At 34.7% G+C, this 12,828-nt stretch overlaps 1 protein-coding gene across 1 annotated transcript in view; it reads right to left on the bottom strand.

The window, feature by feature from the left end:
• CD109 (CD109 molecule) overlaps positions 1-12,828 on the bottom strand; it is a 109,371-nt gene that overhangs the window by 44,757 nt on the left and 51,786 nt on the right. Inside the window, exons 8-15 of the mRNA XM_011381024.2 lie at positions 8,657-8,753; positions 8,245-8,386; positions 7,437-7,546; positions 5,096-5,320; positions 4,150-4,251; positions 4,010-4,072; positions 2,604-2,780; positions 1,431-1,583 (exon numbers count right to left, since the gene is read on the bottom strand). Of these exons, the coding sequence (XP_011379326.1) occupies positions 1,431-1,583; positions 2,604-2,780; positions 4,010-4,072; positions 4,150-4,251; positions 5,096-5,320; positions 7,437-7,546; positions 8,245-8,386; positions 8,657-8,753 (1,069 nt within the window). The remainder of the gene's footprint in view (positions 1-1,430; positions 1,584-2,603; positions 2,781-4,009; positions 4,073-4,149; positions 4,252-5,095; positions 5,321-7,436; positions 7,547-8,244; positions 8,387-8,656; positions 8,754-12,828) is intronic.

Below are 12,828 nucleotides of genomic sequence, written 5' to 3'. Positions count from 1 at the left end.
AGAAATCAATAAGAATAAATAAATATGAGTATGGTTCACGAGTTAAGGGCGTCTCCCATAGGAACAAAAATAAATGTTTAACCTCCAAAACCAGCAAAACAAAATTTGATCTAGTCCATGGAAAGAAGAATAAAAAGAAATAAAACGAGTAGTCTAAATTTAAAAATATAAAATAAAAAAGCAGAAATAAATCCTAATTAGAACAAGAATTATCGTATTTATAAATGGATTAAGTGAGCTTATTAAAAAGTATTGACTATCAAATTAGATTAAAAAACAAAAGCAAAATACAATAATATGCTATCTGCAAAATATACTTAAAACAAAAACTGACAAAAGGTTGAAAATAAAAAGATAGAAAAATATGCCAGGCGAGTCTGAACCAAAAGAAAGCTGGGGTAGCAATCTTAATGTCTGACAAAATTTAATGTAACTATCTAGAGAGATAGAGAAACAGAGGTAGACAGAGAGAGACACAGAGCATGAGCACTAGGTGTGTGCGCGCGCGCGTGTGTGTGTGTGTGTAGACATAGGGAAGGAAAAAATGAACTAACGTATGAAGATATTTAGAAAGCTATAAAATGACAGATAATACTATATTCCGTTAAATCAAATGCAAGACGCTATAGACTTTATAGGCTTAATAACATAAATTTAAGAAAAGTCAAGAGAAAAAAAATACCAATTGGTTTTAAAAGAGTTTTGAAAAAAAGGAGAGGGAGACTGAGAAAAATTAGCTGTATAGGCTAAAAAAAAGCATAATTTCTCTCAAGAAGATTAAATATACAACAAGATGACCAAATTAGCCTAAACATATATATCTTTCTTCCTAACATGTTGTTAATCACTTTTCTTAATTAATGGACATAGGTTATACAATCTAGATTTCAACTGACAATGGATATACCAAGAACTTAAAAATAAAATTGCTAATGAATAGAGGATGAGTGTAACTCTAGATGTTCATATACTTCTTGGTTTGTAAATTTTCTGTAGATTAACATAATTTCACTCCCTCAATATACTGTAAATTCCTGATTCAATGGTATCTATAATTATTAACATTATGTATAGCCAAAAAAAGAAAGTACTTCAAAACTATAGAAAGCTCTTTTCTCCAATGTCATCCAGAATTGAGCAAGTCAATTTCCTAGTACTTCTACAAGAGTCTTACATTAAAATACAGTATAAAAATGAGTGAAAACCCCAAGTGGCATTTCTCAAGTAAAACAGCAAAGACACTTGACCCCATAAGCCTCTTTGCAACATTAATGACTAGAACGCAGATCCTTTTATATTTGGAATCTTTACTGATTATTGACTTATACTTGAAGAGGAACTAATGAAATTTCCTTTAGATCCATGAAGTAATGCACAGTTTCATTTTTCTCTTTTAACGTGTTTTTGTAATGAAAAAGAGCTAAACTCACATTTTCCATTGTAATATCATTTGAGGCATTCATCAGATTCACACTTTTGTCAACAGCTGCAATCCCAACTATTGAGTCAGGCTGCGTCACAGAGATCCTGAGTGAGACTTTCTCGGATGGTGCAGCACTAGCTTTACTCCAAAACAGGTTTATCTAAGAAAGGGAGAAAATAAGATCAATTTATTTCACTTGTTAAAGCATTATTTACATGTCTCACCAATGAAAGATCAATGACTCAAAATCTAGCAAAAATTCTACATTTGCCTTGTGGCTCAGGGATCGTTCTAAAACCATACATAAGCCTTCTCTAAGGAAAGGAATTAAAAAAAAAAAAAGTTAAAAAATAAACCTTTAATCCCACACTGTTTGCAAGTGATAGAACTTCTTACCGTAGCAAGAATCTGTATTATCCTTCACTTTATCTTTTCTCTTCCCTCACACCTCAGCTCCTAGCCAGTGCTGAAGGGAAAACAGCAGTGTCTGGCAAACTTGGGGAAGGCAGCAGCTTTTAGTGACAACGGTGGCTCATTTTAATATGCATGAGATGATTCTATTCCACTTGGCACTTTCACAATCAGGTTGCTTTTCAGAGTGGACTCCAAGGGGGTTTCCTATGCAAGCTATACACCTTAGGCTATAAAAATCACTGGCATGTTTGGAGAGCAGACTCCACACAGATCTTCACATCCAAGGTAGCCAAGCTTATTGTAAATTTGTCCTGGGTTAGTTTCCAGGCTGATGAAATGGATAAATCAAAGTCGGGCTCTGCTTCCACTAGCACCGCAGATGGCCTCACTTCCTCCAGCACCCTTCCTTTCACTCTTATACACAAATATCAACACCACACAAATTCTATGTTACCGCTAGAATTCCATGCCAGAGCACTACTGACTCCACCATTTGAGAAATCCTGAAATAGCTTTCTGGACTTGAGTTGAAATCTTATAGCTTACAATATAACTCACAGTGCCCAATAATCCCATATTCAAAAATACACACGTAGTGACACATGTGTACATAGTAACTAAATATAAAGAGGTTTAACGATAGTTCTAGAAATGAATATAAATTTTCAGCCAATTTGGTTTCATGATACTTTTCAAAAGAAATCTTACATTTCTCAGAATTCACTAATTTAGAGTTTTCTTTTAAACATCATTACTTTAATCTTACCTTATTTTTAAAAACAAGCTGAACAGGAATTTTTAGAACATCATTTATAATTTCTCCATCATCTTCAATATAATACACAATTATACAGGCTTTTGGAGCCCAAGAATTTTCTGGTGTTAAAGAGAAGGTTGTTGAACTTTGCTTGCCTACGGCAACCAACTGTCCCCTGGATACTACCTGAAAAGAATAGCAGACGAGTTTTATTTTATGCTAACACTAGTGAGAATTTCAACTGCAGCTACATTTATCATAATTTTAACTATACACATGAATTCAACTTAAATCAACTTCAAAGTCATTTTGAATGCCAGAAAACCTTCTTGACCAACACAGTACAGCTGGGAAACAGAAAAGGACAAGATAAAGTAACACTGATTGAGGCAACAGTAGCTTTATAGTTGAGAATCTATTTTTTGCAGCATTATTTACAATAGTCAAGATATGGAAACAATCTATGCATCCATCAATAGACAAATGAATAAAGAAGAGGTGGCACATATATACAATGGAATATTATGCAACCATAAAAAGAATGAAATCTTGTCACTTATGACAGCTTTGATAGACCTAGAGGGTATTATGCTAAGTGAAATAAGTCAGACAGGAAATGACAGATACTATACAATTTCATTTAGATGTGGAATCTAAAAAGCAAAATAAATGAACTAACAAAACAAAATAGAAACAAACTCATAGATACAGAGAACAAACTGATGGTCGCCAAGTGGGAGGGGAGTGGAGAGGATGGGTGAAAAGGGTAAAAGAGATAATGAAGTACAAACTGCCGGTTATAAAATTAGTCACGGGGATATAAAGTACAGCATAAGACATATAGTCAATAATATTGTAATAACTATGTATGGTGCCAGATGGGCACTAGACTTAGCATGGTGATCACTTCATAAAGTACATAAATGTCTAACAACTATGTTATACACCTGAAACTAATGTAATATTGTTTGCCAAGTATAATTTAAATTTTTTTTCAAATAAATGAATAAACGTTTTTAAATTTAAAAAATCTGTTTTTGAGTGGAAGGAATACAGAGCACCACTGGAGAGTTGAATTACCAAAACTACGAGGCTGCGGGTAGCAATTTTTATTTTATTTTCTGTTTTTCTTATATTTTACAATTTTCTACAATAAAGGTACATGGCTTATCCAATACAAATTTAAACTTTAAAATTTAAATTTTAACTTAATGTAAGACTTAATTATCCATCTTAAATTGGAAATGCAAATATAAGCAAAAAAAGGAAACAGGTTATTTGTGGTATAAAAAGGACAAGCTCAAAAGGCATGAGGCTGAATTTTAAAAGTTAGTAAGTTTAGTCTAGACATAAGGTAGACACCATTTAAGATGATTCTGTAATAGATCATAAATTAAGATTCTAAAACAGATTACCATGTAGCTTAACTCCTTCAATTGCTTGTTGCCACTAACCACCAACTCAAAAGGTGATCCCACCTAGAAAAAAACATCTTAATTAATATACATTTATTAATGGCAAAAGAGTATAATTATCAAATGATTGTAAGCGTTACCTTTATATTTCCATCTTTTGTTTTTAGCTGGATGTATGTTTTACTAGGAGACTTAAATACATCATGAACTGCAACGCTATTCACACTATTAAGAAAAGAGGCCTATAACAAAAGAAAAAAGAGCTATAAATTTTCATTTTTAGCAACACTTTGAGAAAAGATGCTACCTGCTGAGCAATTACTAAAAAGCAAATGCACTTTTTACTTCTTTTCATGCAGGAAAAATACATTCTCCAGACATTGGATCTTCATCATTTTATAGCTTATATTATAAAGAAAGTGACAGCTTTAAAACATAGAAGAGGGTCTTCATCATCATGATCTAAGAGGAAGAAAAGCATAGTCCTAACTTATTTCAGAAACAAAGATATATTACATCTGTGACAAGAGAGAACGAAATAAAAAAAGATTCGTTTCCTTCTCTCCACAACACAGAGCTCATTTACAAGCAAGAAATCATATCAGCCCACTTGATCCACCAATAGTCAGAGTAAAACTCCAAGAGGCCACGCCTGTGGCAAGGCCATGTCACCAAAAGAAAGGTAACAGGAATGGTTGGGGGATCTTACATGAGCCACCCTGAGAAGGAGTTCAGCAAAGGAGTATAAGTGTAAAAAAAAAATGTTCCTCTTTCATTTCCGCTCCTGCCAAAACACAATTACGAATGATTGAAAATAAACCTAAACTAGGAGTTCGGGGAGCTTCTCCATCATATCTTCAGATTGCTATATTTTACTGTGCTCTCCAAAATGAATTTATAAAGAAACATTCAGTCTAACCTCAGCCACTTGTCATTAAATTAACTTTAACATTTTCTCCATTTTTTTAAATAAAAACATGCATCCACTTCCTGTGAACTCGGACTTCCCACAAGTTGAGTACTACCACAAGATCACAATTTTAATGATGTTGTTGCAGTAACGTAATGATGAGAAACAGATGGTACCTTTAATTGTAGCATACTGGAATCATCCAAGATTGGGAATTCAATCTTACAGATTCCATTTTGTGGGACAGTACAATTTATGATCTGGACAGATTCTATTTCTTGATTTCCACTCTTCCATCTGCTTTCATACTCTGTAGAGTTTCTCTGTATCACCGTTATGACTACATTATTCCTTCTTTCTTCAAGAGTCAGTTGATTGCCATCAGAACGGGTTACCTTCACCTAATTGTCAAAACACATTTTAAAAACAGGTAATAAAAGAAGCAAAAGATTTAAGTTCAATTGGATCCAGTTTCCATCTGTACTATTCTCATAAAACTGAACTCTCAAAAATTGTTAGTAGCACTATAACTTCCGGATTCAGTGGTGTCTCTCTCAGAGGCATCCAACACCTCTGACCACCTGCTTCTTGATATTACAGTTTCTCTTACCTTGCGAGGCTCCACAACAACCTCCTTTTACTTCATATGCCTCATTCTGCATCCTCTTAGTGTCCTTCTTGCTTCCTTTTCCCTCTCCCTAAATGTGAGGATTTGTCAAGGCCAAATTATCAATTATCTGTTCTCTCTTCCTCAAAATTCTCAGCCCTCAGCTATTCATACCTCTAACCATATTCAATACCTCCAGTCCCCTGTAGGAACTTTCTACTTGTTTTCTTGTTATCTCAAATTCAGTACACCTAAAAGTGAGCAACCATCTTGCTTTTCTTATTTTTGCTAATAAAATAAAACAATTCTTCCAGACTTAACGTCTTTGAATTTTCCCTTCCTCTTCCCACCTCCCAAAGCTAATGTACACCAAGTCCTATGCTACTCTCCTACATCCTCTCCACTCCATCATCCATGGCCATGAAACTTCTCGCCACCTCACACCTGGGCTGCTGCCATCTTTTGCACATGGCCCTGATTAGTCTCCCTGGAATACTGCTTTCACCATACCTCTCTCACATTTACAAGGCTCCTCGGCTCTTCATTGCCTGGAGCATAAAGTTCAAAACCATATGTGAGCCATTTAGGATCTTCTACAACTCCCCAAAGCATCACTTCCTCTTTTCTCTCTGATAACTAACTCCCAGAAACAAGCTCATGCTGCAATTGCAGTGGTTAAGTCACTGTTGCCTGAATGTACTCTGAACTTGACAACCAGCATTCTCACCTGTGTCTCAGCTCATCTTGCTCCCCACCTCCCAAACCCATACCCAAACATTTAAAAGCCCACTGGTCTTTTCACAAGTAGCTTAAATATTCCCCTTCCATAAAGCATCCCTCTAATGACCCTCATTCCTATCTCAAAGCCAGTTCTTCCTTCCAGAACTCTCATTGTTTCCCTCTACTCATTTGGAAGTTACCATTTGCAACCAAACATAAAGCTTGTGTTTTCAGGTTTTTGGTTTTTGGTTTTATTTATTTACCTTTCTTTAACTGTCCAAGTTATAAGATCATAGAAATCAGGAACTATCTAAAATTTCTCTTGATTCATTCAACAAGTGACATCTTCTTTTTTTAAATCAGGAGTCAACAAACTATGGCAGGCAAGAAGGCCAAATCCAGCCTCTTTGTAAATAAAGTTTTATTGGAACACAGCCACCCTCACTTGGTTACAAAGTAGCTGTGGCTGCTTTCATGCTACAACACAGAGTCTGGCAGTTGTAACAGAAACCATGTGGCACACAATACTAAAAATATTTACTATGTAGCCCTTTGCAGAAAAAGGTTGCCAATCCCTATTTTAAAACCCTATAGAAATTTCTTCATGACACTGATCTTATCCTGCCTTGAATTATAGCTATGTTTATATTTTCTTGTTACCATCACAAAAACTGTGAATCCAGGGTAGGGACTGGTCTTTCTCAGCTCCTAAGCCCAATCTATCACCATGCCTTGCACATTGTAAAAATTCATTCAGTTAATAAGTGTTAGTTTAATATTCTCTCAAAAAAAAAAAAAACATGAACAGCTTTGTCAATAACTTTTTAATGCTACATCTTTGCTAGAACTAAAATTAGTCATTATAAACATCAAAAAAATTGAGAAATTTTTTTACTAGCATCTAAGTCCTTCAATTACTTTATAAAAGCTTCAATGTAGTAATCCAGCTCTAACTTAAACTGCTTATTAAATAAGTTTTGAGGAAAATATTTTTGTTGTAAACTACTTTTTTAGAAAAATTAGATAAAGGTCATTTGGAAACAACTCTATATACCTCATACATCTAAATGAGAAAAGCATCTATCTATTTTTGGCTTAAATTTTTTTAAAAGCGCTAAAAATATTATTTCCTATTGTTTTATTAAATTGAATTTAATGTTTTTAGATCATTAAAAAACATGATAACTTACAGAGGCTGTGAAGTTAAGAGATGGTTTCAAGGCAGTAGCATAATCAAAAAGGTCAATGATGTAATCATGTTGCTTGAAAAATACATTGGCGCTTGCATTTCTTGAGATACCTGTTTTGGAAATTGCATTGTTTAGAAAACAAAAGTTATAGTTCACCAATAGCTTCTATACAATAAATTTCTCCATCCGAGGTAATAATTCCAAAAGGTTAAGATATCAGGGCACAGAAGCCTCATTCCCACATTGGCTTCTGTAACTATTATGTCCTCAATGGATCCCTTCTAAGCACCATCACTGCCACCCCTATCAATGACACATGCACCCACAGATTAAGGCCACTGATAGTATAGTCTTTTGCTCTTTTCAGAGATTGGTGAAAGCTGTTGAAGTAGCAACAGAAAGATCCAAGTAATTAATCTTTATTTTATTATTAAAAGAGAAAACTGTTTGGAGCAGGTATGATTTCAGAAGATGCTAAGCGATTTAAAAAAAGGTAGGTGGTTAGTCAGCTGAAAAGGTAAGCTTTTCCATGTAGTTTTCAGGCTGAAAAGAAAGAATAGAAATGGAAAAAATTACAAATATCTATCACATGTGGTTGAAGTACAGATTTTCATAGAAAATAAGTTTCCCCTACATTATGAAAACATTCTGCAAGCTAGATTAATTAAAATAGTCATGACAATTTCAACATTACTTAGCATCTCTAGAAAAGCAATGACGTTCCCAAATAAACGTGCTAGTAATATTAAGAGAGATGATAGAGCAGCACCACATAAATAGCTTTACCTTCACTTCAAAGTCTACAAACCTGTAAGTGATTCTGTCACTGTGGCTAAAATTTCTACCGGCCCAGGGGAAGACAGAGACATGTGTTCAGAAAGACGATCTGAAAAATCCATTACCTTTTTCATCTCTTCATCATTAAAAGAGAAGTTTGCAGATCCATTTATCTGTTTTGTTAAAAAATTTCAATTTTATTCTTCACTTTAGCAATTCAAATTTTAGAAATAAACTCAAACTCAATCACATCAAACAATACGAAGTTATCTGGTTCTCTTTTAGTCATGATAAATGGTTAGATTCTCACTTGTCCAATGACAAAAAAGCTTTTGATTTTCTTGCACTCAATTTTTTGTTAACTTAGTACAAATATTACTCTGGGAAAAGTGCAATTTTGTGGTTTTCCCCATTACAAGTTATAAGATATCTGTAAAAGTTACCTTAAATTTTTTTGTAATATTTTTCTTCACGCCCCAAAAAGATAAAGGTAAAAATGTAAGTGTTACATCTCCTTTCACTGGCTTCCCATATGTATACCTGAAAAATAATAAATGAGTTTTTTTTTTTTTACATTTTCAACTTGATATTATCGAACTATCACAATGAAAATATTACTTTCAATAGCATACACTGGCGATCCAACTAAAAGAAGTACATTAAAAACATACACTTACTATAAATTTTTAAAACTAAACACAGTTAGAAATGTCCTTAACGGAAGATTATCCTTAAAATTATGTCTCCAAAATGGGAAGACTTTTAACCCCCAAACCTCGGAACAGTTCTTGGTACACAATTTACCCAGCCCCTAACCAGCTTAGACACCCCAGAGATAATCTGATAGGTGGAATTGACAGTTGCTTGTCCAAAGATTTTTAAAAGATTATGAAAATCTTTTATTCCAGAAGTCTGGGCTGGCCCATTAACTGCATGCCCAGACTTTGCAGATTTTGACCATTTTAAAATGATAGTTGAAATTGCAATCACCATGGCCCATTGCTACATGTTTTGATATTAATTAGGAGTGCTTATTAGACCAAATATGCTAGGGCATCAAATAGGCTCGTGGCCCTCAAAAGTTGTTTTTTTTTTTTTTTTTTTTGCAGGAAAATTTAAAATAAGAGTACAATGGGTTTTTTTTTTTTAATCCACAGTACCAAAATTAGCTTCTTGAGTCAAATCTCATCTCTGCTGCTTTGCATTTTATCTATTAATTTTGTCCCCTCTCATGATGAGAAAGTCTCTTCATGTGAAGGAGAGGCAATCTTTGGTAAATCATTTTACTGTCAGAGAGCCTTTTTTAAGTGTGTTTCCTGGTTTCCTTCCTTCTCTATTGTGAAGTGCTCAGCCAAATGTGGAAGTCAATTTTGCTTTGCACTTTATAAATTTAACAGTAGCTCCTGCTTCCTGAATCCATTAGTTAAACAAAGAAACGGCCCTATGTCTGGATTAACTCAATTCAAAAGTCAATGGTAGTCCACTGTCCATGCCCTGAGTCTCTGTTTGTCTGTCACATTTGTTTGTTGCTTTTAGATTTATAACCCACACATGAGTGATATTGTAGCCAGAGGGCAACTGAGTTCGGGCCTCGTGCTTCATGTGCCACTCAGTCAATAGACTGAGACAGGAGTTGGGCTTATTTAGAATAAACATTTATTGTCAGAGCACCAGTGATCTGAGAAGGCAGCAAGTTAACACCTTCAAAACTGCCTTCCTTTCCTAGTCTGGCTTATTGTATTTAAGGGAAAATCTGAGCATTATTCCAGGAGCTACTTGAAGGTTCCAGGGGCAGAGTAGGGAGGGATTTGTTGTGCTTCTCGGAGCCGTTCCTCTGGCAACGTGGTCCTCCAGTGGCATTAGCAACCCAGGAACAAAGGTGGAAGTAGTCTGAAAGGAATGCTAGACCAGAAGGATTGTGATCAGTAAACATAAGGACATTAATCATAAGTTTCAGGGCAACTTTCTACGGCAGTGGATGTTCCAAGCTCTGGGTCAAGCCTCTGGGGACAATCTATTGTTAAGCTATAGGGCAAGGAAAAGTGAAGCCAGGGATGCTGTGAGGCCTTTACTACAGGGGGTATCGACCGGGCCTTTCTTCAATATCATGTGGTTTTCAACTTTTTCCATCTGACTTATTCCTCTTAGCATGATTATCTCAAGATCCATTTATGTTATCGCACAACATACTGTTAAATTGTACACTTGAAGCATTGGATTTTGTTGATCAATATCACCCCAATAATTTTTAATAATAAAAAATTAAAGTTATAAAAAAGTCAATGGTAAAATATAGTGTATTCCAAATTAAGAAGCATAAAACAAATCCATCTTCAAATGCATTACCTTTCCAAACAAAAACAATAGTTAGTGGAAACTCTGGTTAGCAACTTCAGTATCAAATTCATTTATTCAAAAGAGAGTCCTCCAAACCTAACAATGCTGTATCTTGTTAAAGTTTAAATAAATGCATAACTAGAATACCAGAACACTGTATTTCAAATGAGTTATGTCACATGATAGTACAGGGAGCTTGAAAATCCAGACATAGTTTAAAGTATTCTCAGACACAAATATTTTTAATTTTGATTTAAATGTGAAGCAGATTTAGCTTCCCAAGCCCTAAGTTCATTATAATAATTGTGAAACAAAGATACTGACAGTAATTGTGCTAAATAGAATCTGGAAGCATTTGGGATAAACTAGTTTTTCAGAAAACAGTAGTTTGACATTTAAAAAAGCAAAATCAAAGATATTCTGGGATAGAATCATTAACAAAACAAGGATTTTTTTTTTAAACAGCCACAGCACAAAAGGTCTATGAAATGACACTTAAAAAATTGAACCCACAATAGCTATTAGTATAATTCATGTTTCTCCCTACTTTTTTTTTCCATGTCATTTCCCAGATACAAATGTCTAATTCTTCAAGTAACAAATATATTTTAATAAAGCTTAAATTAAATAATATTTTGAAATTTCTACTATCTGCAGGAGTTAAGAAAGTTAACTAGATGTATGCTATGTTATTTATAAATCTCTAGAACTCACTCTGGTTAGTATGAAATAATCTATTATTTATTTTAACAAGGTGAGAATAATGAGCAGATGTTCACATCAAAGGTAATAAATACAGATTTTTAATCATCTCAGTTAAAGATTTAAAAACTAAAAAGAGATTGTTAATCTTCTTCTTTGGGTAATTTCCAGCAACGCTCTGCACATTAGCTGTGCCCTGATGGGACAAATGGAAACTAGCAAAAGAGAGCCTAAATTGTTTATTATCCAATCACAGAGATGACTATAATAGCTCTTATAAAATAAATACTTTAAATCATCTCTATAATTTAATAACCATCCAGGTGGTAAGGCAACAGAACTCATCTTTCAAAATATATCCAAAGAACAACTGGACTTCAATCCTTACTCTCTATTCTCTAATTTGATGACAAGACCAAACCTATTGCCCATACAACTCAATTTGGTTCATTCCAAATAGAAGGCTTTTGATTGAATATGAAGGCTTTGCTGAGCTACATATAGCTTGGAACCAAAACCTTAGAGATCACATTGTTTATCCATTTGTTCTTTCAGTGAATATTTATTGGATGCTTTCTCCGTAGTTGGCACTATACTAGGAACCAAGGGGCAGTAGTAAACAAGAGACAAATCTACCCTCAAAGAGGTAGACTAGCAAACGGCTGCACTGTGTGACTAGAGATATAAGAGGTATAAGAATAGAGGGTTAGAGGCAAGTAACCAAGCCTTCAAATAGCCTATGTAAAAGCCTATTGGTCAGGAAAAAAAAAAAAGCATTTGCATTCTTGGAAATACATGAAAAGTTTAGAAATAGAGTTTGGGAGGTTAGAGAAGGGGCTGGGTGGTATATTTCAAAAGACATGAAACTAGAAAAGAAGACACACTTAAAAACTTGAACTTCATCTTCAATGCAATAGTATAAAAATTTTCATGCAAAAGAGTCACAAAATCGATTTGTCTTTAGCCAGAGAGAGAGAGAAGGGGGAAGAGGAGAGGGAGGGAGAGGGAAGGGAAGGGAAGGGAAGAAGAGAAAAGAGAAAAAAGAAAAGAAAAAAGAAAGGAGGAGGAGGAGTAGAAGAGGGAGAGGAAGAATAACAGAAACAACAAGAACCCTGGATACAGTATAGAGAAAAGACTGGAATGGGTAAAACCAGAAGTCAGAAAAACTTTTAAGGAACAACAACAGTAACTGAGGAGAGAAAGATGATGTTGGCCTTTATCAAGGAAGTGGCAATGGAGATGGATTTGGGAGACATTTAGGAGACAGAACCAATAGCACTGGATGTTGATTAGACATGGGGATTGAGAGAGTAAGAAGAGCACAGCTGACTTGGGCCGTTAGAGATGATGGTGCAGTCACCAAGACAGGGACACAAAACAGAATCAGGTTTGGGGGAAGATGATATGTTTGGTTTAAAGTATCTGTGGTGTATATAGCAGGAGATATCTATTGTGAAGCAACACATGAGAATCTGACTTTCAAGACAGAAGTATGGACTAGAAATATGAATTTAGTTGTCATCAACTTACAAACAGTAGCAGAAGCCCTGCCCGTGGAGAAGAAAATTCAAATGGG

The sequence above is a fragment of the Pteropus vampyrus genome, unplaced genomic scaffold, assembly GCF_000151845.1.
Source record: "Pteropus vampyrus isolate Shadow unplaced genomic scaffold, Pvam_2.0 Scaffold422, whole genome shotgun sequence".
NCBI lineage: Eukaryota > Metazoa > Chordata > Mammalia > Chiroptera > Pteropodidae > Pteropus > Pteropus vampyrus.
The sequence above is the reverse complement of the archived record's forward strand: the minus strand, read 5'-3'. Positions and strand labels throughout refer to the sequence as shown.